The 25,668-nt window shown below is 41.7% G+C and overlaps 2 protein-coding genes across 8 annotated transcripts in view; one reads left to right on the top strand and one right to left on the bottom strand.

Annotated features, from left to right (window-relative positions):
• The first annotated feature begins 266 nt into the window (after positions 1-266).
• LOC112239018 (zinc finger protein OZF-like) overlaps positions 267-25,668 on the top strand; it is a 139,173-nt gene continuing 113,771 nt past the window's right edge. The window contains exon 1 of one of the 6 annotated variants that reach the window (XM_042318348.1): positions 267-505. In XM_042318348.1, coding sequence (XP_042174282.1) covers positions 403-505 — 103 coding nt within the window. In that variant the 5' untranslated portion in view covers positions 267-402. The remainder of the gene's footprint in view (positions 506-25,668) is intronic. The other 5 variants (XM_042318351.1, XM_042318346.1, XM_042318342.1 and 2 more) reach the window with 5 other exon arrangements.
• LOC112267657 (zinc finger protein 501-like) lies at positions 10,347-22,293 on the bottom strand. Of its 2 annotated transcripts, XM_042318359.1 has the most exons (5): positions 22,186-22,293; positions 21,074-21,309; positions 16,308-16,529; positions 12,513-12,686; positions 10,347-11,688 (listed from the first exon to the last, which is right to left on the bottom strand). In XM_042318359.1, exons 2-5 carry the CDS (start codon positions 21,171-21,173, stop codon positions 10,589-10,591), a joined length of 1,596 nt encoding a protein of 531 aa, XP_042174293.1. In that variant the 5' UTR covers positions 21,174-21,309; positions 22,186-22,293; the 3' UTR covers positions 10,347-10,588. The 2 variants fall into 2 exon arrangements, with proteins under 2 accessions (XP_042174293.1, XP_042174294.1); XM_042318360.1 differs by lacking the exon at positions 22,186-22,293 and having other exon boundaries at positions 16,308-16,534; positions 21,074-21,189.

Raw genomic sequence — 25,668 nt, 5'->3', positions numbered from 1 at the left:
GCTTACCGGAGCAGAGTACTTACATTTCTACTGCTTGAGATCATGTTCCTCTTATAGAATATTAGCTCAACAGTATTGTGTAGTTCCTGCCCCTAAATATAAACAGTACAGGCACCCAAAATGAGCACAGGCACCTATTTCAGTCCAAGTCAAGCACTGAATTAGATAATTGAACAAGAAATATAATATATTTTTAGGGAATAAAGTGCCTGAACTGTCAAGACTAACTTCTGTCTTTTTCTCTTTATTACTACTTGCCGACTCAGATTAAGTCTGAGGCCGGTAACATCAACAGTGTGGACAAACCCAGCCTGCCTCTCTCCTTCCACACTGAGTCCAAACCCACAGTCACTGGGTGCTGATTGTGAGAGTGGAGCCCAGTTTGCACTGCAGGATCCAGAGATGGCATCAGTGAAGCTGGAAGACTGCAGTCAAACACTGGAGCTGAATGTCAACATGAAAGATGAAGAAGAGGAGGAGAAGATTGGGACATCTGTTTCTCATGGTAAGAGCAGGTTCTATCTAAGTGTGTTGTTCGTTCCAACTTCCCACTGTGTATGAAAAGTTGGTGTAGAACTGTTTCAATGAGAAAGTAGATGTTATTTCATGCTACAGAGGCTTGTATGGTTTGACACCAGTATTGTCAGCATTTGTTTTATTCCCTGGGCTATCTGGAATGCTGGGCTATCTGTATTTTATTTATTTTTTATTTCACCTTTATTTAACCAGGTAGGCCATTTACAACTGCGACCTGGCCAAGATAAAGCAAAGCAGTGCGACACAAACAACAACAACACAGTTACACATGGGATAAACAAACGTACAGTCAATAACACAATATAAAAGTCTATATACACTGTGTGCAAATGAGGTAAGGCAGTAAATAGGCCGTAGTGGGGAAGTAATTACAATTTAGCAATTAAACACTGGAGTGATAGATGTGCAGAAGATGAATGTGCAAGTAGAGATACTGGGATGCAAAGGAGAAAAAAATGAATAACAGTTTGTAGATGATGTACTTGGATGGTGAGCTGCTCTGACAGCTGATGCTTAAAGTTAGTGAGGGAGATGGATGGCACTGTGATAGACTGCATCCAATTTGTTGAGTAGAGTGTTGGAGGCTATTTTGTAAATGACATCGCCGAAGTCAAGGATCAATAGGATAGTCAGTTTTACGAGGGTATGTTTGGCAGCATGAGTGAAGGATGCTTTGTTGCAAAATAGGAAGCCGATTCTAGATTTAATTTTGGAATGGAGATGTTTAATGTGAGTCTGGAAGGAGAGTTTACAGTCTAGCCAGACACCTAGGTATTTGTAGTTGTCCACATATTCTAATACAGAACCGTCCAGAGTAGTGATGCTGGATGGGCAGCCAGGTGCAGGCAGCAATCAGTTGAGGAGCATGCATTTAAGAGCAGTTGGAGGCCACGGAAGGAGAGTTGTATGGCATTGAAGCTCGTCTGGAGGTTAATTAACACAGTGTCCAAAGAAGGGCCAGAGGTATACAGAATGGTGTTGTCTGCATAGAGGTGGATCAGAGAATCACCAGCAGCAAGAGCGACATCATTGATTAATACAGAGAAAAGAGTCGCACTGAGAATTGAACCCTGTGGCACCCCACCCTCAGCGGGGCTGAGGTGCACCCATGACCAGCTCGGAAACCAGATTGCATAGTGGAGAAGGTACGGTGGGATTCGAAATGGTCGGTGATCTGTTTGTTAACATGGCTTTCGAAGACCTTAGAAAGGCAGGGTAGGATAGATATAGGTCTGTAACAGTTTGGGTCTAGAGTGTCTCCCCCTTTGAAGAGGGGGATGACTGCAGCAGCTTTCAATCTTTGGGGATCTCAGACGATATGAAAAGGTTGAACCGGCCAGTAATAGAGGTTGCAACAATTGCGGTGGATAATTTTAGAAAGAAAGGGTCTAGATTGTCTAGCCCAGCTGAATTGTAGGGGTCCAGATTTTGCACCTCTTTCAGAACATCAGCTGTCTGGATTTGCGTGGAGAAATGGGGGAGGCTTGGGAAAGTTGCTGTGGGGGTGCAGGGCTGTTGACCGGGGTAGGGGTTGCCAAGTGTTAGCAGATTTAAAGAAGTGAAGTAGACAAACTGCTTGTGTTTTTAAAAGTTCTATGAGTGAGGGAAAAGCAGCCAACAAGTGCTCAGCATATGTGGGAACTCCTTCAAGACTGTTTTATTCCCCTTTTGTATTGTACAGTACAGCCTACTGACATGAATACATACACTACCAGCCTACTGACATGAATACATACACTACCAGCCTACTGGCATGAATACATACACTACCAGCCTACTGACATGAATACATACACTACCGTTCAAAAGTTTGTGGTCACTTAGAAATGTCCTTGTTTTGAAAGAAAAGCACATTTTTTGTCCAATAAAATATAAAATTGATCAGAAAAACAGTGTAGACATTGTTAATGTTGCAAATGACTATTGTGGCTGGAAACTGCTTAAAAAAAATATATAATCATCACTCCATCACTCCTGTGTTCCAATGTAATGTTGTGTTAGCTAATCCAAGTGTATCATTTAAAAAAAAAAGTGTTTTGTAATGATCAATTAGCCTTTTTAAAATGATACACTTGGATTAGCTAACACAACGTGCCATTGGAACACAGGAGTGATGGTTGCTGATAATGGGCCTCTGTACGCCTATGTAGATATTCCATAAGAAAACCAGCCGTTTCCAGCCACGATAGACATTAACAATGTCTACACTATTGATCGATTTGATATTTTATTTGACAAAAAATAGATGGTGCCAAGACTGTGCCAAGCTGTCAAGGCAAGGGGTGGATACTTTGAACAATCTAAAATACAAGCTATTTGGGAGGGGGGTTACTACATGATTCCATACGGCAAAATACAATATATTTTGATTCGTTTAACACGTTTTTTTGGTTACATGATTCCATATGGTTATTTCATAGTTTTGATGTTTCACTATTATTATTCAATGTAGAAAATAGTAAAAATGAAGAAAAACCCTTGAATGAGTAGGTTTGTCCACACTTTTGACTGGTACTGTATATTACACCAACTGACTGGTTCTTCTGATGTTCACACAGGAGATCATGTTGAGACATTCTCTACATCCAGAGAGCAACAGCAGGAAGATCACAGAGATAACAGGTCTCACCACTGCCCACATTGTGAGGGGATTTTCCCAGTTCTATCAAAGCTAAAAATACACCTAAAAATACATACAGGGGATAATCTGTATTCCTGCACTGACTGTGGGAAGAGATTCACAACATCAGCTCAGTTAAAAGTTCATCAGAGAACACACACAGGAGAGAAGCCTTACTCCTGCTCTGACTGTGGAAAGAGTTTCTCTCAACTGAGCCACCTAAAACAACATGAATGTATACACACAGGAGAGAAGCCTTACTCCTGCTCAGACTGTGGGGCGAATTTCTCTCAATCGAGCCACTTAAAAAGTCACCAAGCTATACATAAAGGACAGAAGCCTTACTCCTGCTCTGACTGTAGAAAGAGTTTCTCTCACTCGAGCAGCCTAAAACAACATGAACGTATACACACAGGAGAGAAGCCTTACTCTTGCTCTGACTGTGGAAATGGCTTTATATCATCAGCTGTTCTAAAAGTTCACCAGAGAACACACACTGGAGAAAAGCCTTACTTCTGCTCTGACTGTAGCGCGAGTTTCTCTCAACGGAGCCACCTAAAACAACATGAACGTATACACACAGGAGAAAAGCCTTACTCTTGCTCTGATTGTGGAAAATGCTTTATTCTAAAAGTTCACCGGAGAACACACACTGGAGAAAAGCCTTATATCTGTTCTGACTGTAGCGCGAGTTTCTCTCAACTGAGCCACCTAAAAAAACATGAACGTATACACACAGGAGAAAAGCCTTACTCTTGCTCTGATTGTGGAAAATGCTTCACAACAGCAACTGTTCTAAAAGTTCACCGGAGAACTCACACTGGAGAAATGCCTTACTTCTGCTCTGACTGTAGCGTGAATTTCTCTCAACCGATCCACCTAAAAGAACATGAACGTATACACACAGGAGAAAAGCCTTACTCTTGCTCTGATTGTGGGGCTAATTTCTCTCAATCGAGCCACTTAAAAAGTCACCAAGGTATACATAGAGGAGAGAATCCTTAGTCCTGCTCTGACTGTAGGAAGAGTTTCTCTCAAATGGGCCAGTTAAAAAGACACCAAGTTATACATAATGGACAGTAGCCTTACTCCTGCTCTGACTGTGGAAAATGATTTAAATCATCAGCTGAGCTAAATGGTCATTGGAGATCACACACAGGAGAGAAGCCTTTCTTCTGCTCTTACTGTGACAACAGCTTCTTCCGATTTGGGCAATGTAAAACACACCAACGGCTACACACTTGAGTGAAGCCTTATCAGTTCTCTCAGACCAGCTAAGATTAGACACTCCTCTTAATTCTCATCTCATAAAATAAATGGCAACGTTGAATTTGATCAAATGAAGAAAGTGTAGAACACTATTGTAATCCTATAGTTTCTCACTGTGAGAGAACAATGCAGAGGAAAGGGAGCATCATAGAATGTTAGTCTCTCTTTACTGGTCATTGTGCATCTTGTCAGTTTTTTGCTCGCGTCCATAGACACATCCCAGCTCTACTGGTAGTACTGGTACTACCAGCAGTACTGCACCTGTCAACGACACAATTTGTTCTGCTTCCATAAGCACATCCAATGCTAGCATCAGTAATTCTCCATTTGTTGTTAGTCCAGCTAGCATGGACACTGGGCTGCATCAGAATCACAACTGTCAGAGCTTACTGCCTCATTATCCGGCAAAACACCAAACAACAGACAGGGATGTGCCTTTCCTCAGCCACAGTGTGTTTATCTCACAACTCGATGAAACCTTCACTCTTGCGCAGACATTTAGAAACAAAACATGCCAATTTGAAAAATAAGCCACAGGAGTTTTTTGAGCGAGAGTTGAGACTACTTTCGAGTAGTAAGACATGTATAAAAGCAACAGATACCATTAATAAGAAGGGGCTAGAAGCGTCTTATATGGTGAGCTACCGAGTGGCTAGGACAGGCAAGCACCATACTATTGTGGAGGACTTAAATCTTCCTGCTTCCGCAGATATGGCTGGGGGAAAAATCCCCAAAAACTATACAGTTTTCACGACGCATCAGGGACATGGCAGATGTTTGGAACAATTACTGCTTCGCCTTACAAGACAATAATTCTATGCGTTACAGCTAGATGAGTCAACAGACGTGGCGGGCCTGGCACAGCTCCTGGTATATGTCCGTTACAGCTGGATGAGTCAACAGACGTGGCGGGCCTGGCACAGCTCCTGGTATATGTCCGTTACAGCTGGATGAGTCAACAGACGTGGCGGGCCTGGCACAGCTCCGTTACAGCTAGATGAGTCAACAGACGTGGCGGGCCTGGCACAGCTCCTGGTATATGTCCGTTACAGCTAGATGAGTCAACAGACGTGGCGGGCCTGGCACAGCTCCTGGTATATGTCCGTTACAGCTAGATGAGTCAACAGACGTGGCGGGCCTGGCACAGCTCCTGGTATATGTCCGTTACAGCTAGATGAGTCAACAGACGTGGCGGGCCTGGCACAGCTCCTGGTATATGTCCGTTACAGCTGGATGAGTCAACAGACGTGGCGGGCCTGGCACAGCTCCGGTTACCGTTAGCTAGATGAGTCAACAGACGTGGCGGGCCTGGCACAGCTCCTGGTATATGTCCGTTACAGCTGGATGAGTCAACAGACGTGGCGGGCCTGGCACAGCTCCTGGTATATGTCCGTTACAGCTAGATGAGTCAACAGACGTGGCGGACCTGGCACAACTCCTGGTATATGTCCGTTACAGCTAGATGAGTCAACAGACGTGGCGGGCCTGGCACAGCTCCTGGTATATGTCCGTTGTTTTTGGAGGGTCAATTAAGGAAGACATCCTCTTCTACAAACTACTGGAAACCAGGACAACAGGATATATTTTAAAGTACTGGCCAGCTTTGTGACATCAAATGGACTTTGGTAGTCAGGTTTGATGAAAACCTGCTCCAGAGTGCTCAGGGCCTCACACAATGACCCTAAGCACACAGCTAAGACAATGTTTGCGAAAATTTTGAAAAACCTGATTTTTGTTGTAATTTTGGAGTGTTGTGTGTAGATTGATGCATTTTATAATAATGCTGTAATGTAACAAAAGGTGGAAAAAGTCAAGCAGTTTGAATACTTTATGAATGCACTGTATCAGATAACGATGATCAGTTTTCTGCATTAGTTTCGGTGGATTATTTTTTTTTATTACCAAACACGTTTTGTTTCATGATAAACAGGCTATGAATTGACTAGTGTTTATTAAATGGCCTTTTAATGCTAGATTCATTGTTTTAGTCATTGATGAATTTATTTTAATAACTGTTGAGGTTAATTGATATGTTTGTACATTAATTTGTTCCCGGGCAACATCTTCTCTTGTGTATAGTTTTAAATAAAATTGCAAATAAATTCATTAAAAATCCTACAATGTGACTTTTTTGCCCCACTGTATGTATATTATATATTTTTTGTGTTTCCTGTTTGACCCCAGGAAGAGTAGCCACTGGGGATCCTAATAAAATACTAAATGTATCAGATATTGATGACGTGTTGATCAGTTTTCACCATTCGTTTTTTTAATGAAGGTGTCATTTAATGTGTTTTGATGGGATATAGTAGTAAAGGCCAAATTCAATATATATATTTTTATACCTAATGTCCTAAAAGTCTAAATCAATTATCTAAACAATCCATGGTATGACCTTCTTAAAACAATTCCATATGTTAGCATTATATTGTAATGTAATGACCCAGTTAGTATTGGGGAAGGGAACCAGAGAGGAAGCTTGTGTTACCTTTCTCACATCACTACAGTATTCATTTCAACAGAACTTTTCCACGCCCCTGTGTTAGAGCTCAATATATACCCAAGACTATATAGAGGGTCAGACTGTTAAAATGCCTAGTTGATTATGTAAATAGTATTGTAGAACTCTGGTATTGATGGCCCATTTCAAGGTGAGTCATTGATATGAATCTTCAGAGTGAAAGAACTGTGACCTCACATGTAATGTCCCACATCTACCAGAACCTTTCCTATTGGGTTAGTAAGCACCACAGAATTTTAGGAAGCCATTGTTCAAAATGTGTTCATACACACAGTAACAATGGGAGGGGGTGTGGCCTGCATAAGGGAGGAGGTTGATCTCAGACAGAGTTGACAGATTAACAGTGAGGACAAACCCAGCCTGCCTCTCTCCTTTCACACTGCCTTCAAAACAGATTCTAAACCTACAGTCACTGGGTCCTGATTGACAGTGGAGACTTGTTGCACTGCAGGATCTAGAGATGGCATCACTGGACAGGTCTCCATTGGGCCAAGTCTACAACAAAAACATTTAGCAAAACAATTGCAACGTGGATGGAAATGACAGAAACAGGAGACATTTTGTAAAGATCAACAAATGTTTTATCCGTTCGAACAGCGGCAGGAAAACACTGAAGAACCACAGTGCAATGCTGTGAAGGTGTAAGAAAGGCACTGCTAAGATCAGAGATTCATCTCCTGAGTACACACCACAAATATTGAGTACACACCTAGTCCCCTGAATACAAACCAAGTAATCTTACATACAGGACTTCAAGTTGTAAAATAGTGAACTACTCCTTTAATGGAGCTCTATGAAAGGGAAGTTTTGACAACAAAAAAAACGTCCTCGTCGTGTTTTGTTCATTAGTCCACTGTTAATACAATGCCAAAAAGTTTGCATGTTAGCAGTCAAGTTTTCAATATAAAGCACTTTCAGTACAGAGAAAAAAGTGGGATGCTTATGCAAATTATATGCAAACAAATGAGCAAAATGATAATTGCATATAATTTGCATTATCACACCTTTTGGTATGTGCTACATTGTTTTCCAATCCTGGTCCTGGGGATCCATGAGCTTGTTTGTTTTTGCCCCTAACACTCACACACTGGATTCAACTAAGCAACTCAAGCCTTTGAACTGAATAAGGTATGTGAGTGTGAGGGCAAAAACATACATGTACACCCTTTGGGACTAGGATTGGGGAACACTGCTGTACTGAAAGTCCTCCATCTTGAGAACTTCACTGTTGACGTGCACATAATTTGGATTGTTTACAGGGTGAAGAAACCAAGGTGGACATTTGCAATTTGATTGGACTATCCCTTTAATTAGGGTTCCATTGGAGTTACATTTATTTAGAGATGGATTTGCTCTAAGCATGTGCTATAAATATTCATTTATTTTATAAAGAAAACTGCTTTTGTCATCTCTTAAAAAGGCTAGGCGAACCTAACGATTGTGCTCTCATACTCCCTTAAAAGACCTTTGCTTGAAAAACGAGAAAAGGTGTCAGTAGCACTGTTTGTCCATTTTGACACGCCATAGAACCCTTTCTCTGTTTACAAATTAAAATGGTATTTTAAGGCTTGTATGAATGTCCTACTTCATATGTTTGTGTCATCATCACAAATCAACTGCATTATACTTAAAAAAACAACAACACTTTAACCAGTAAAATGGCTTTCGCTATAGCCTTTATCAATGAACGAAAGCGTTCTGTGATCTTAGCGACTGTTCAAGTTAGAATCAAAACATTGTAAGCGTATATAAACTCAAAGATATTTTGTTTGGAAGTAATAAAAACGTACATCTAGACGACTGCTGCCAAGAGTCGCACACATCTGTGAGTGACGTCAGCGTGTTGAGTACTGAAAAAGGGTCTATCGCCACTTCCTCAAAATAGATAACTCAAATCTGTCATTAATGTTGAGTGCTGTTGACCAATCACAAATGAATGGGCTTAAACTTCGGCTACCGACTTGCCTCCAAGAAAAAATGTGTGTGCCCAAACAGCCGAAAAAACCCTTACACAAAGCCCAAAACGAAAATGAAAACTTCACAAAATGTCGTCATAATATATGCACAAACTCTTCCGGCTGTTTTTAAAGAGTTTATTTCATTGAATTATACACAAGAGAGAAAACATGTATGTACAAACATATTTTTTCATTACATTCTTGTCATTTAGCAGATGTTCTTATCCAGAGAGACTTACAGGACAAATAAGGGTTAATTGCCTTGACAGATTGTTCACCTAGTCGGCTCGGGATTCAAACCAGCAACCTTTCAGTTACTGGCCCAACACTCTTAACCGCTGGCTACCTGCCGCCAGATCAATCAACTTCAACACAGTTATTCAAATACATTCATCATCAATGACTAAAATAATGAATCTAATATTAAAATACAGTTTAATAAACAGTTCATTCATTCCCTGTTTATCATTAAACAAAAGCTTAGTAATAAAATAATACACCGAAAATAATGCTGAGAACTGATCACGCCATCTTTATCTGATATACACTGAGTGCACAAACATTAGGAACACATTCCTAATATTGAGTCCCCCCCCCCTTGTCCTCAGAACAGCCTCAATTCATCGGGGCATAGACTCTACAAGGTGTTGAAGGTGTTCCACAGGGATGCTGGCCCATGTTGACTCCAATCCTTCCCACAATTGTGTCAAGTTGGCTGGGAGTGGATCTACTCTGAATAGCTCCTTCCATCTCCTCCCACAGATGCACAATTGGATTGAGATCTGGTGACTCGTCAGGCCACTGCAGTAAACTGAATTCACTGTCATGTTCTTGGAACCATTCCTGGACAAGCCTTGTGGCATAATCCTGCTGAATAAATCTATTTGCAGATGGATACACTGCTGCCATGAAGGGATGCACCTGATTGGCAGTGATTATTTAGATATCCTGTGGCATTCAAACATTGCTCAACTTTTATCAAGGGCCCCAATGTGTGTCCTGAAAACACACCCCAACCATCACACCACCAGCCTGCAATGCTGACACACGGCATGGATGCATGCAGTGGTGTAAAGTACTTAAGTAAAAATTATTTAAACTAATTTAGAAGTTTTTGGGGGTATCTGTACTTCACTATTTATATTGTTGACAACTTTTATTTCACTATATTCCTAAAGAAAATCATTTTATTTTTACTCCATACATTTTCCCTGACACCCAAAAGTACTCGTTACATTTTTATGATTAGCATGACAGAAAATGGTCCAATTCACACACTTATCAAGAAAACATCCCTGGTCATCTCTACTGCCTCTGATCTGGCAGACTTACTAAACACAAATGCTTTGTTTGTAAATGATGTCTGAGTGTTGGAGTCTGCCCCTGGCTGTCTGTAATATTTTTTTAAAACAAGACAATTGTTCCATCTGGTTTGCTTAATTTCAGGAATTTGAAATTATTAATACTTTTACTTTTGATATTTAAGTATATTTACAAGCAAATACTTTTACTGAAGTAGTATTTTACTGGGTGACTCACTTTTAATTGAGTAATTTTCTATTAAGGTTTCATTACTTTCACTCAGTCTGACCGTTAGGTACTTTTTCCACCACAGGATGTATTTGATCCAATTCAACGTTGCCAATTATTTTATGAGATGAGAATTAAGTGGAGTGTCTAATCTTAGCTGGTCTGAGAGAGCTGATGAGGCTTCTCTCCTTTATGTATACATTGGTGTCTTTTTAAATGGCCCAATCTGTAGAATCTCTTCTCACAGTCAGTGCAGTGATAAGGCTTCTCTCCTGTGTGTATTCGTTCATGTCGTTTTAAGTTGCACAGTAGAGAGAAACACGCCGCACAGTCAGAGCAGGAGTAAGGCTTCACCCCTGTGTGTATAGTTTCATGTCGTTTTAAGTGGCACAGTAGAGAGAAACTTGCCGCACAGTTAGAGCAGATGTAAGGCTTCTCTCCTGTGTGTGTTCTCTTATGAACTTTTAGCCTAGTTGATGTTGTGAAGCATTTTACACAATAAGAGCAGGAGTAAGGCTTCTCTCCTGTGTGTGTTCTCTTATGAACTTTTAGCTCAGTTGATGTTATGAAGCATTTTACACAGTCAGAGCAGGAGTAAGGCTTCTCTCCTGTATGTATATGTTTATGTGTTTTTAAGTGGCCCAGTCGAGAGAAACTCTTTCCACAGTCAGAGCAGGAGTAAGGCTTCTCTCCTGTATGTATATGTTGGTGTCTTTTTAAGTGGCCCAGTAGAGAATAACTGTTTCCACAATCAGAGCAGGAGTAAGGCTTCTCTCCTGTGTGTATACGTTCATGTCGTTTTAAGTTGCACAGTAGAGAGAAACTTGATGCACAGTCAGAGCAGGAGTAAAGCTTCTCTCCTGTGTGTATACGTTCATGACGTTTTAAGTTGCACAGTAGAGAGAAACTCGCCACACAGTCAGAGCAGGAGTAAGGCTTCTCTCCTGTGTGTGTTCTCTGGTGAACTTTTAGCCTAGCTGATGTTGTGAAGCATTTTACACAGTCAGAGCAGGAGAACAGCTTCTCTCCTGTATGCACTCTCTGATGAACTGTCACAGTCTTGGATGTTGTGAAATTCTTCTCACCGTCAGTATAGGAATATTGATTCTCTCCTCTGTGTATTTTTAGGTGTACTTTTAGCTTTGATAGAAATGGGAATATTTCCTCACAATGTGGGCAGGGGTGAGACCTCTTAGCTCTGTGATCTTTCTGCTGTTGCTCTCTGGATGTAGAGAATGTCTCAACATGGTCTCCTGTGTGAACAACATCAGAAGAAACAGTCAGTTGGTGTGATATACATGTCAATCAAATGTATTTTATGAAGCCCTTTTTACAAAGTGTTCTACAGAAAGCCAGCTTAAAACCACAAAGAGCAAGCAATGCAAATGTAGCAGCAAAGTGGCCACGAAAAACTCCACAGCAAGAGGAACCAAGGAAGAAACGTAAAGAGGAACCAGGCTCAAATGGGTGGCCAGGCCTCTTCTGGCCGTACCGGGTGACATATGTATTCATATCAGTAGGCTGGTAACATATGTATTCATATCAGTAGGCTGGTAACATATGTATTCATATCAGTAGGCTGTACAATAGAAAAGGGGAATAAAACTATTCTAAAAGTGGGTAAAAGCCATATCATCCTCCACTCACTATCTGAGGGTTAGTAACCAGGCTGTATCACAACCGACCGTGATTAGGAGTCCCATAGGGTAGCGATCAATTGGACCAGCATCGTCCGGGTTTGGCCCGGGAGGTAGGCCGTCAATGTAAATAATAATTTGTTCTTAACTGACTTGATAAAAGGTTAAATATTTTTATTTTGTTTTTAAAATACTAATTTTGTAGAACTTTAAAATACTGGCAGCGTGTCTACTTCACTTCTTTATTCTACTCTCTGATCACTCAGGACAGCCCAGTGAATTGAACACATGCTGGCAATACTGGTATGCAAGTCTGAGTAGCATGAAATAACATCTACCTTCTCATTGAAACAGTTCATCATGAAACAGTTCTACTGCAACTTTTCATACACAGTGGGAAGTTGAAAGGAACAACAAATGTAGATAGAACCTGGTCTTACCATGATTAACAGATGTCCCAATCTCCTCCTCCTCCTCTTCATCTTTAATATTGACATTCAACTCCAGTGTTTGACTGCAGTCTTCCAGCTTCACTGATGCCATCTCTGGATCCTGCGGTACAAACTGGGCTCCACTGTCACAATCAGGACCCAGTGACTGTAGGTTTGGACTCACTGTGGAAGGAGAGAAGCAGGCTGGGTTTGTCCTCATCTGCTCATCATCATCTACTCATCTATCACTCCAGTGTTCATCTGCTAAATTGTAATCACTTTGCTACTATGGCCTATTTATTGCCATACCTCCTCATGCCATTTGCACACACTGTATATAGACTTTGTTTTCTATTATGTTATTGACTGTGTTGTTTCTGTTGCACTGCTATGCTTTATCTTGGCCAGGTCGCAGTTGTAAATGAGAACTTGTTCTCAACTAGCCTCCACTCACTAAAGGTTAGTAACTAACAGACTGTTCTCAACTAGCCTACCTGGTTAAATAAAGGTGTTCTCAACTAGCCTACCTGGTTAAATAAATCCTCCACTAGCCTACCAAGGTTAGTAACTAACTAGACTGGTTAAATATCATCAACTCCCTGGTTAAATAAAGGTGTTCTCACTAGCCTACTGGTTAAATAAAGGTGTTCTCAACTAGCCTACAAATCTCACTAGCCTACCTGGTTAAATAAAGGTGTTCTCAACTAGCCTACCTTTAAATATATCATCCTCCAGCCTACACTGGTTAAATAAAGGTGTTCTCAATCATCCTCCAAATAAAGGTGTTCTCAACTAGCCTACCTGGTTAAATAAAGGTGTTCTCAACTAGCCTACCTGGTTAAATAAAGGTGTTCTCAACTAGCCTACCTGGTTAAATAAAGGTGTTCTCAACTAGCCTACCTGGTTAAATAAAGGTGAAATAAAAATTAAACAAATAAATTGATGGATTATAGAAAAGGTTGTTTCTATTGATCTCAGATTCTCAGTTTATCCGTGTCAAAGTAGTCTGTCATTTTGGTCATCTGTGAGGTATTAAAAATGATTCTGCGAACGTCTCCAGTCATCTAAAATGATGTAGAACTGCATGAAATCGGTAGAATTCGTGAGGATGTTGATTTTGGCCTTTGGAATAGACCACAACACCTGAACAGGATCGATACATCCGAACATCACACCTGCTAGACAGGAATGTCAGTGTTTTGCCATGGCCAGCGAAGAGCCCGGATCTCAATCCCATTGAGCACGTCAGGGACCTGTAGGATCGGAGGGTGAGGGATAGGGCCATTCCCCCAGGAAATGTCCGGGATCTTGCAGGTGCCTTGGTGGAAGAGTGGGGTAACATCTCACAGCAAGAACTGGCAAATCTGATACAGTCCATGAGATGCACTGTAGTACTTAATGCAGCTGGTGGCTTTTGATTTTGACCCCCCTTTGTTCAGGGACACATTATTCAATTTCTGTTTGTCACATGTCTGTGGAACTTCTTAAGTTTTTGTCTCAGTTGTTGAATCTTATTATGTTCATACAAATATTTACACATTAAGTTTGCTGAAAATAAACGCAGTTGACAGTGAGAGGTCGTTTATTTTTTTGCCAAGTTTATTTTGAACTTGTCAGCTCAGGGATTCGTTCCAGCAACCTTTCGATTACTGGCCCATCTCTCCAACCACTAGGCTACCTGTACTAATTCATATCATCCTCCAATACAAAAAGGGTTATAAAACTAATCTAAAACTATCTCAGCCATATCATCCTCCACTCACTATCACAAGGGTTAGTAACTACACAGACTCATTTCATATCATCCTCCACTCACTATCACAAGGGTTAGTAACTACACAGACTCATTTCATATCATCCTCCACTCACTATCACAAGGGTTAGTAACTACACAGACTCATTTCATATCATCCTCCACTCACTATCACAAGGGTTAGTAACTACACAGACTCATTTCATATCATCCTCCACTCACTATCACAAGGGTTAGTAACTACACAGACTCATTTCATATCATCCTCCTCTCACAAGGGTTAGTAACTACACAGACTCATTTCATATCATCCTCCACTCACTATCACAAGGGTTAGTAACTACACAGACTCATTTCATATCATCCTCCACTCACTATCACAAGGGTTAGTAACTACACAGACTCATTTCATATCATCCTCCACTCACTATCACAAGGGTTAGTAACTACACAGACTCATTTCATATCATCCTCCACTCACTATCACAAGGGTTAGTAACTACACAGACTCATTTCATATCATCCTCCACTCACTATCACAAGGGTTAGTAACTACACAGACTCATTTCATATCATCCTCCACTCACTATCACAAGGGTTAGTAACTACACAGACTCATTTCATATCATCCTCCACTCACTATCACAAGGGTTAGTAACTACAGACTCATTTCATATCATCCTCCACTCACTATCACAAGGGTTAGTAACTACACAGACTCATTTCATATCATCCTCCACTCACTATCACAAGGGTTAGTAACTACAGACTCATTTCATATCATCCTCTACTCACTATCACAAGGGTTAGTAACTACACAGACTCATTTCATAGAACTTTAAAACACTGTCAGTTTGTCTACTTTACTTCTTCAGTCTGTTCTCTGATCACTCCAGATAGCCCAGTGAATAAAACAACGGCTGGCAATACCAGTGTCAAACCACCAAGTCTCAGTAGCATGAAATAACATTACCTTCTCATTGAAACAGTTCTAATGCAACTTTTCATGCAGAGTGGGAAGTTGGAATGAACAAACTTAATTAGCTCTAGCATTATGTTGGACTAACTAAAATTCTGTAACAAATGGTTTATTTGAGCTGTTCTTGCCACATTATGGACTTGATCTTTTACCAAATAGGCCTATATTCTGTATACCAGCCCTACCTTGTCACAACACAACTGATTGGCTCAAACACATTAAGAAGGAATGAAATTCCACTCTTTCACACACGTTAATTGAAATGCATTACAGGTGACTGACTACCTCTTGAAGCTGGTTGAGAGAATGCCAAGAGTGTGCAAAGCTGTCATCAAGGCAAAGGTGGCTACTTTGAAGAATATAAAATATATTTTGATTATATACTTTGAAGAATATAAAATATATTTTGATTTGTTTAACACTTTTTTTGGTTAATACATTATTGCGTATGTGTATTTAATATGTTTTGATGACAACACTATTATTCTACAATGTAGAAAATAGTAAAAATAAAGAAAAACCCTTGAATGAGTAGGTGTGTCCAAACTGTTGGCTGGTAGTGTATGTATTCATATCAGTAGGCTGGTAGTGTATGTATTCATATCAGTAGGCTGGTAGTGTATGTATTCATATCAGTAGGCTGGTAGTGTATGTATTCATATATCACAAGGGTTAGTAACTAGTAGGCTGACTCATTTCATATCATCCTCCACTCACTATCACAAGGGTTAGTGGTTAGAGTGTTGGACTAGCAACCGGAAGGTTGCAAGTTCAAACCCCGAGCTGACAAACCCACGACAATCTGTCGTTCTGCCCCTGAACAGGCAGTTAACCCACTGTTCTTAGGCCGTCATTGAAAATAAGAATTTGTTCTTAACTGACTTGCCTGGTTAAATAAAGGTAAAATTAAAAAATATATATATATCAGTAGTCTGGTACTATATGTATTCATATCAGTAGGCTGGTAGTGTATGTGTTCATATCAGTAGGCTGTACAACACAAAAGGGGAATAAAACTATTCTAAAAGTGGGTAAGAGATGAAAGCTAAAAAGGGGTGGAACCTGCTCTTACCATGAGCAACAGATTTCCCAATCTCCTCCTCCTCTTCTTCATCTTTAATGTTGACATTCAGCTCCAGTGTTTGACTGCAGTCTTCCAGCTTCACTGATGCCATCTCTGGATCCTGCAGAGCAAACTGGGCTTCACTGTCACTATCAGGACCCAGTGACTGTAGGTTTGGACTCAGTGTGGAAGGAGAGAGACAGGCTGGGTTTGTCCTCACTGTTGATGTTACTGGCCTCATACATGAGTCAGCAAGGAGTTTAAGTGAAGCAGACAAAAAAGTTATTATTTTGACAGAACTGACACTTTCTTTATTCTCTATTAAATATATTGTATTTTTTCTTGTTCAATTATCTAATTCAATTCACTTGGACTGAAATAGTTGCCGATACTCATTTTGGGTGCCGGTACTGTTTATATTTACAGTGGGGAGAACAAGTATTTGATAACCTGCAAAATCGGCAGTGTTTCCTACTTACAAAGATTGTAGAGGTCTGTACTTTTTTTAAATCATAGGTACACTTCAACTGTGAGAGACAGAATCTAAAACAAAAATCCAGAAAATCACATTGTATGATTTTCAAGTAATTAATTTGCATTTTATTGCATGACATAAGTATTTGATACATCAGGAAAGCAGAACTTAATATTTGGTACAGAAACATTTGTTTGCAATTACAGAGATCATACGTTTCCTGTAGTTCTTGACCAGGTTTGCACACACTGCAGCAGGGATTTTGGCCCACTCCTCCATACAGACCTTCTCCAGATCCTTCAGGTTTCACAAGGCTGTCACTGGGCAATACGGACTTTCAGCTCCCTCCAAAGATTGTCTATTGGGTTCAGGTCTGGAGACTGGCTAGGCCACTCCAGGACCTTGAGATGCTTCTTATCACAAGAGCCACTTAGTAACCCTGGCTGTGTGTTTCCTCGTTGTCATGCTGGAAGACCCAGCCAGACCCATCTTCAATGCTCTTACTGAGGGAAGGAGGTTGTAACTGGCCAAGATCTTTCGCGATACATGGCCCCATCCATCCTCCCCTCAATACGGTGCAGTCGTCCTGTCCCCTTTGCAGAAAAGTATCCCCAAAGAATGATGTTTCCACCTCCATGCTTCACGGTTGGGATGGTGTCCTTGGGGTTGTACTCATCCTTCTTCTTCCTCCAAACACGGCGAGTGGAGTTTAGACCAAAGAGCTCTATTTTTGTCTCATCAGACCACATGACCTTCTCCCATTCCTCCTCTGGATCATCCAGATGGTCATTGGCAAACTTCAGATGGGCCTGGAGATGCGCTAGCTTGAGCAGGATTTTAATCCATGACGGCGTAGTGTGTTACTAATGGTTTTCTTTGAGACTGTGGTCCCAGCTCTCTTCAGGTCATTGACCAGGTCCTGCCGTGTAGTTCTGGGCTGATCCCTCACCTTCCTCATGATTATTGATGCCCCACGAGGTGAGATCTTGCATGGAGCCCCAGACCGAGGGTGATTGACCGTCATCTTGAACTTCTTCCATTTTCGAATAATTGCGCCAACAGTTGTTGCCTTCTCACCAAGCTGCTTGCCTATTGTCCTGTAGCCCATCCCAGCCCTGTGCAGGTCTACAATTTGATCCCTGATGTCCTTACACAGCTCTCTGGTCTTGGCCATTGTGGAGAGGTTGGAGTCTGTTTGATTGAGTATGTGGACAGGTGTCTTTTATACAGGTAACGAGTTCAAACAGGTGCAGTTAATACAGGTAATGAGTGGAGAACAGGAGGGCTTCTTAAAGAAAAACGAACAGGTCTGTGAGAGCCGGAATTCTTACTGGTTGGTAGGTGATCAAATACTTATGTCATGCAATAAAATGCAAAATAAAAATCATACAATGTGATTTTCTGGATTTTTGTTTTAGATTCCGTCTCTCACAGTTGAAGTGTACCTATGATAAAAATTACAGACCTCTACATGCTTTGTAAGTAGGAAAACCTGCAAATCGGCAGTGTATCAAATACTTGTTCTCCCCACTGTAGGTGCAGGAGCTCCACAATACATTTGATCTAAAACTTAACCTGTAGTAGATAAATGCATAAATGACTCAAACTATTTAGTACAAGGTTAGTTTGTTTTAGGCATCACTATGTGATATTTTCGTTAATAACCTTTATTCACTGTTTTACTTCAAAAAACAATTGTATTTCCTGTTCACACCATATTAACGTTTATAGATGAACACAAACTGAATGTGTCAATATTATTACACATGTAGAAAACACAATCATTAAATTTGGTTTCAAAACAGTAAAATTGTCTCTCTGCTGCATCCACACTGTCTGCACTGCAGTCCATTGACGCAGACCGAGCGGGTGCCGCCATTTAACCAGCTTGTGAATTTTTCCTTTCATGGAGATCTACGGACAATTCCTTCCACCTCATGGCTTGGTTTTTGCTCTGAAACGCACTGTCAAATGTGGAACCTTATATAGACAGATGTGTGCCTTTCCAAATCATGTCCAATCAATTAAATTTACCACAGGTTGACAACAATCAAGTTGAAGAAATATCTCAAGGATGATCAATGGAAACAAGATGCTCAATGTCGAGTCTCATAGCAAAGGGTCTGAATACTTATGTAAATAAGGCAATTGTTTTACGTTTTTTTTATAAATGTTTAAACATTTCTAAAACCCTGCGTTTGCTTTGTCATTATGGGGTATTGTGGGTAGATTGATGAGGAACGTTTTTCATTTAATCCATTTTAGAATAAGGCTGTAACGTAACAAAATGTGGAAAAGGTCAAGGGGTCTGAATACTTTCCGAATGTACTGTATGTATTCATATCAGTAGGCTGTGCAATACAAAAGGGGAATAAAATTATTCTAAAAGTACCTCATAAGTCATGAAAATTATGAGCTATATCATCCTCCACTCACTATCACAAGGGTTAGTAACTACACAGACTCACTTCATAGAACTTTAAACACTGGCAGTTTGTCTACTTCACTTCTTTAGTCTCCTCTCTGATCACTCCAGATAGCTCAGTGAATAAAACAAATGCTGACAATACTGGTGTCAAACCACCAAGTCTCAGTCGCATGAAATAATATCTACCTTCTAATTGAAACAGTTCATCATGAAATCCTGCCCTGCCTTTCTAAAGTCTTCGAAAGCCAAGTTACCTTCTCCGCTATGCAATCTGGTTTCCGAGTTGGTCATGGGTGCACCTCAGCCACGCTCAAAGTCCTGAACGATATCATAACCACCATCGATAACAGACAGTACTGTGCAGCCATCTTCATCGATCTGGCCAAGGCTTTCGACTGTCAATCACCTTATTCTTATCGGCAGACTCAACAGCCTTGGTTTCTCAAATGACTGCCTTGCCTGGTTCACCAACTACTTCTCAGATAGAGTTCAGTGTGTCAAATTGGAGGGCCTGTTGTCTGGACCCCTGGCAATCTCTATGAGGGTGCCACAGGGTTCAAATCTCGGGCCGACTCTTTTCTCTGTATATATCAATGATGTCGCTCTTGCTGCTGGTGATTCTCTAATCCACCTCTACGCAGACAACACCATTCTGTATACTTTGGACACTGTGTTAACTAACCTCCAGACAAGCTTCAATGCCATACAACACTCCTTCCAAGGCCTCCAACTGCTCTTAAATGCTAGTAAAACTAGATCCATCCTCTTCAACCGATCACTGACCGCACCCGCCCGCCCGACTAGCATCACTACTCTATACCTACAAATACCTAGGTGTCTGGTTAGACTGTAAACTCTCCTTCCAGACTCACATTAAGCATCCCCAAACCAAAATTAAATCTAGAGTCGGCTTCCTATTTCGCAACAAAGCCTCCTTCATTCATGCTGCCGAACATACCCTCGTAAAACGGACTATCCTACCGATCCTTGACTTCGGCGACGTAATTTACAAAATAGCCTCCAACACTCTACTCAGCAAATTGGATGTAGTCTATCACAGTCTTGTCTGTTTTGTCACCAAAGACCCATATACTACCCACCACTGCGACCTGTACGCTCTTGTTGGCTGGGCCCTTGCTTCATATTGGTCACAAAACCCACTGGCTCCAGGTCATCAATACGTCTTTGCTAGGTAAAGCCCCGCCTTATCTCAGCTCACTGGTCACCATAGCAACACCCACCCGTAGCAAGCGATCCAGCAGGTATATTTCACTGGTCATCCCCAAAGCCAAGTCCTCATTTGGCCACATGTTCTTCCAGTTCTCTGCTGCCAATGACTGGAACAAATTGCAAAAATCACTTTAGCTGGAGACATATCTCCCTCACTAACTTTAAGCATCAGCTATCAGAGCAGCTTACCGATCACTGCACCTGTACACAGCCCATCTGTAAATAGCCCACCCAACTACCTCATCCCCATATTGTTATTTATTTTTGCTCTTTTGCACCCCAGTATCTCTACTTGCACATCTATCACTCCAGTGTTAATACTAAATTGTAAATATTTCACCACTACGGCCTATTTATTTCCTTACCTCCCTAATCTTACTACATTTTCACAACCTGCATATATATGTTTCTATTGTGTTATTGACTGTACGTTTGTTTATCCCATGTGTAACTCTGTGTTTGTGTCGCACTGCTTTGCTTTATCTTGGCCAGGTCGCAGTTGTAAATGAGAACTTGTTCTCATCTGGACTACCTGGTTAAATAAAGGTGAAATAAAATTAAACAGTTCTACAGCAACTTTTCCTGCACAGTGGGAAGTTGGAATGAAAAACACCAACTTAGTTAGACAGAACCTGCTCTTACCACGAGAAACAGATATTCCAATCTCCTCCTCTTCTTCATCTTTAATGTTGACATTCAGCTCCAGTGTTTGACTGCAGTCTTCCAGCTTCACTGATGCCATCTCTGGATCCTGCAGTGCAAACTGGGCTCCACTGTCACAATCTGGACCCAGTGACTGTAGGTTTGGACTCAGTGTGGAAGGAGAGAGGCAGGTTGGGTTTGTCCTCACTGTTGATGTTACCGGCCTCAGACTTAATCTGTCAGCCAGTAGTAATAAAGAGAAACGGACACAAAAGTTAGTGCCAGAACTGTCAAGACTTACTTTATTCTCTAAAAATATGGTTTATTTTAGGTGCAGGAGCTCCACAATACTGTTGAGCTAATATTCTATAAGAGGAACATGAGCTCAAACAGTAGAACATTGAGGTGCTGGTACTCAGCTCTGATGAGCTCCTGTCCAAGTCAAGCACTGATCTCATTTCAATAGATCTGGAAGCTAAGCATTGACAAAACATTAATTAATTCACATAAGACAATGTATACACTTGAAATTAGGCTACACAACTTAAATGCAATTAATCTATAGTAGATTTCCTGAATTCACATAAATGCCTCAAAAACCATTTAGTACAAGGTTGCAGTATGTTTTAGGCAGCACTACGTACTATTTTCCTGAATAACCTTGTCTCACTGTATTATTCATATCAAAAACCAAAAGCATTTCCGTTCACACCATAGTAACATTTATAGATAGACAGATACAACTGAATATCTCAGTTGCACCGAATATCTCTGCTGCACCGAAGTGCGTTGATGCAGACCGAGGGGGAACCGCCATTTTACCATTTCGTGAATTTTACACAAAACCAAAAACGACATGTAAAACGAACCCAGAAATCTCAAATAAATTGATCCTTAATGAAATGACCTTGACAAAATTATATACATCCACTCAGACTAACCCAAAGTCACTATGTGATTTGTAAAAAAAAAAAGGGTGATCACGTTCACTCACGCGTTTTGACATAAAAATAGCACATAAAACCTTTATCAAACGTGATAATAACTTGACGTATTTGTTACCTAGCATGTTATTACATGTTCTTTCGATATTATAACGTGCTATTACATACCAGTAGTAATACATTTGAAAGCGAAACAGAAGTTGTCGTCTCGACTGCACAATTCTGACGTATCCTTTATTCTGAAGAATGATGTGCGCCTGCGTGGAACATCCTGTTCCCCCACTACCAGTTTCTAAACCCAGATACGTAAAAACGCGAGACTTCAGAGAACGCTTGGGAAGCAGACCAAGCCTGGGTTTGAGAAGTCAATGAGAGAAGTGAACAATTCTGATACTTTTGCAGCGGCTAATCCGGATCCTAATAAATACCAAAAAGATTCAGTCGGCACACACTTGAAACATGCCCATTCTTTTATCAATGTCATAACTGCAGTGGTTTATTCGCGTATCTTACATAATGCAGCATCACATGAGTAGGCAGACACTCTTCACTCTTTCAACGAAACTCCATATATAACACATTTTATCGGGGCCCTCCTCCGAAAAACAATGCTCCTCCTACTCTTCTGAGACGCATGAAATCAAACCAAAATCACTGCTGGTCACTCTGACAGACTCTCCCTTTCCTTATGCCTAGTTTACCATCTTCCTGACCGCAAATGATCACCCCAAAATACATAAATGTTGATGAATCGCGCTCCAAAAGAAACCAATGTTCGTTTACAACTTTTGGTCTGTTTGCTTCATTTTTCGTTGTCTCCGTCTTCCATTCCTTCTGACCAACTTTACTCAACTGGGAGATATCAGACTTGAACAGCACATCCGCTTCCGCTTGTCTCACACTGGTGCCCTCTTTACTGTGCCCTTTACATTTCATGATGGCCACATTCCTTGGCAGCTGTATCGCTTCAATTAGTCGATGCACTTCCTGTTTGTGTTTTATGGGTTCGTTTGAGCTGGTCAGGTAGCCCCTCCTCATCCATTGTGGACCATCTATATGTGCAATGCCATGTGCTTATGCAGAATCTGTGTAGATGTTCACTCTTTTCCCTTTGCTCAGTTCCAGAGCTCTTCTTCGTGCTCGGAGTTCAGCCAGCTGGGCTGAGGCCTCAGATGGGTCCAATCTCTTTGCTTCTACCACCTCGTGTGTTCCTGTCCCTCCTCCTTGCTTCACCACTGCATAGGATGCTATGTTACCTTCTCCTGGTGTCTGTGACCTGTAACAACAACCGTCCGTAAACAGAGTCTCTGCTGTTCCTTCCAACGGGACATTCGAGGTCCATCCTGACCTTTACTTGTTTTGCTGCCCTGTCTTCACAAATGTGCGGTTCTCCGTTTCCCATCCCATCCGTCATGTTGGTTACTTCTGTCACATAGGTGATGTGCTTGGCCGTGATCATTTTTGTGATGTTCGACTTCCTCTTGCTCGATAGGGTGAACAGTTTGGAGCCAATACAGACGGTCACCCCGTGATCTGTGTTGATTTCCAGAGGATGTCTCATAACGATATGAGCTGTTGCCTCCCTATTGCCCCTATTGCATTAGTTTGGCTGGAGGAATGTTTGTTACATGCATACCCTGTCCATTGCAGTATATGCTACAGCCAAGTTTAGAGAGTAGGTCCCTTCCCATCAAACCGATGGAACATTCCGGGTTGTATAGGAAGTGATGGGTGACTTTCAGGTCATCCCAGTACACATCCAGTGGCACGGTAAATGGCTTTCTCATAATATTTCCCGAGACCCCTGAGAAAGCTTGCGTCTTGGTGGTAAGGGGGTATGATGCTTGCACAGAAGACCACGTGCATCCTGTGTCAATCAACATACTCTGCTGTTTACCCCCAATCATGCAATTTTAACTACTGGTTCCTCACTAGGCGGAAATGTGTAGTTGGTGGTGTTATTTACGTTAACTGGGGTCTCTGGGCAGCTTCATTGGTGAGGTCTGGTTTCTTGGCCTAGCCAGGCCATACTTGGGATCAAGCTTGGATTAGGAAGTTGTTGCCCCAGCAGGCATACCGGGACCAGATGGCTGCTGCTGGTAGTATGGCTGTTGAGGCTGGTGACCACCTCCATATCCGCCCCAATTTCCCCGCCCAAGTGGTGCCCAGTTACTGCGTCCCCGTGGGGGCCCAGAATATCCCCTGCCCCTTGTTAGGCCTTGTTGATATGCGGGGGTCGTCCACAGTTCCTGGCATAGTGGCCATTTCCACCACATCTGTAACACATCATAATAATTGTATAATGTTGTATGAAGTGTCCCCATTGTCACCTGTTCCTCCTTGCTGCTTTCTCACTTCCTCATTCAGTCTATGTTCCTCTTCCATTCTATCTAGAGTTTGCTTCATGCGCCTCAGCTGTAGCTCCTCCCATACTCTCCTTCGTTCTCTCTCTTTCTCTCGTGTCTGGGTCAGGCTGTCTTCTGTCCATACCTGACCCCTGTCGTTTACACTTTCTCTGTCCATCTCTGCGCTTCCCGAGCATCCATTCCCATGGCTGCCCTCCATACTGTGTTGTTCGCTTGTGCACTCCCTCCCTTTTTCCTCTCTCTGTATTCTGCTCAGCTCCCTTATCCCATCTCTCAGGGAGCGGGATGCTGTTAGTAGCGCATCAATTTCCGGCCCTCAGTCTTGAGCCAAAGGGACCCAAGCTTGGTCGTGATGCCCTTCTGGTCTCTTGTTATAATTGACAGTTGCTGCTACATCCAGTACTGGGGCCATCAACTCCGACCCTTCATAAGGTGGGGGCTCAGGGGCTGTGGGTAGTTGGGAATATAATCTCCCCGTGGAGCTGGGCTTGGGTGTGGATGGTGTAGACTCGCTGCACATTTCCCGCAGCTTCTCCAGCATTGCCAACCCAATTTTCTCCTTCAGTTTGGCCTTTTCAATTGCATTTCCATTGCATCTCTTATCTTCCCTTTATTTGGTTCCCCCCCTGCTTCCATTCGGTGCTTGTCTTATGCACTTTCCGTTTGAGCGAGTCTAGGATGCGCCCCGGCTCGCCCTCTGCAGGGAGCCCGGTGGGGGAGATGATATAGCCTTCCTCAGTCCATTCTTTATACATCGTTTCACCTCGCTGCTTCCATTCCTTGCCTTCTTTACCACCATTCACTTTCAAGGTGGATTTCAATGTTTTCGATACTTTTTCAATAGTTAAGCATTCCATGGTGGGGTGTTGTCGGTTTGTTATCTGCTATACGTTTATATTTATTCGCTTGACTTGGTTAGAACACCCCTCCCGTCTTACGTCGACCACACCCGTCGCCTCGTCTCCGTACCTAGTGTATATCTTATCTATTTCTCAGTGGCTCAATTAAAACCCCACCTCGCAGGGCAAACAGAGAACTGACAGGATGTACGTAAACAGTTGTTCTTATACTGTGATAGACATAGTTCCAACCCGTCTGTTGGCCTATCACAGTAGAGGCTGAGCGTGGTTTTAGACTTGCTCAGCCTATCGCAGGCGCTCAGACTAGTCCTAATCTCTTGGCGCTTCTTGGAGTCCTCCCTCCGTCGATGTATAGATTCTTACTGTTCAGGTATCACACCCTAGTTATAACAGTTGCTCAGTTCCTGCTATTGTGTTGTTCAGTA

Source organism: Oncorhynchus tshawytscha, unplaced genomic scaffold (genome assembly GCF_018296145.1).
Source record: "Oncorhynchus tshawytscha isolate Ot180627B unplaced genomic scaffold, Otsh_v2.0 Un_contig_2903_pilon_pilon, whole genome shotgun sequence".
Lineage (NCBI taxonomy): Eukaryota > Metazoa > Chordata > Actinopteri > Salmoniformes > Salmonidae > Oncorhynchus > Oncorhynchus tshawytscha.
The sequence above is the reverse complement of the archived record's forward strand: the minus strand, read 5'-3'. Positions and strand labels throughout refer to the sequence as shown.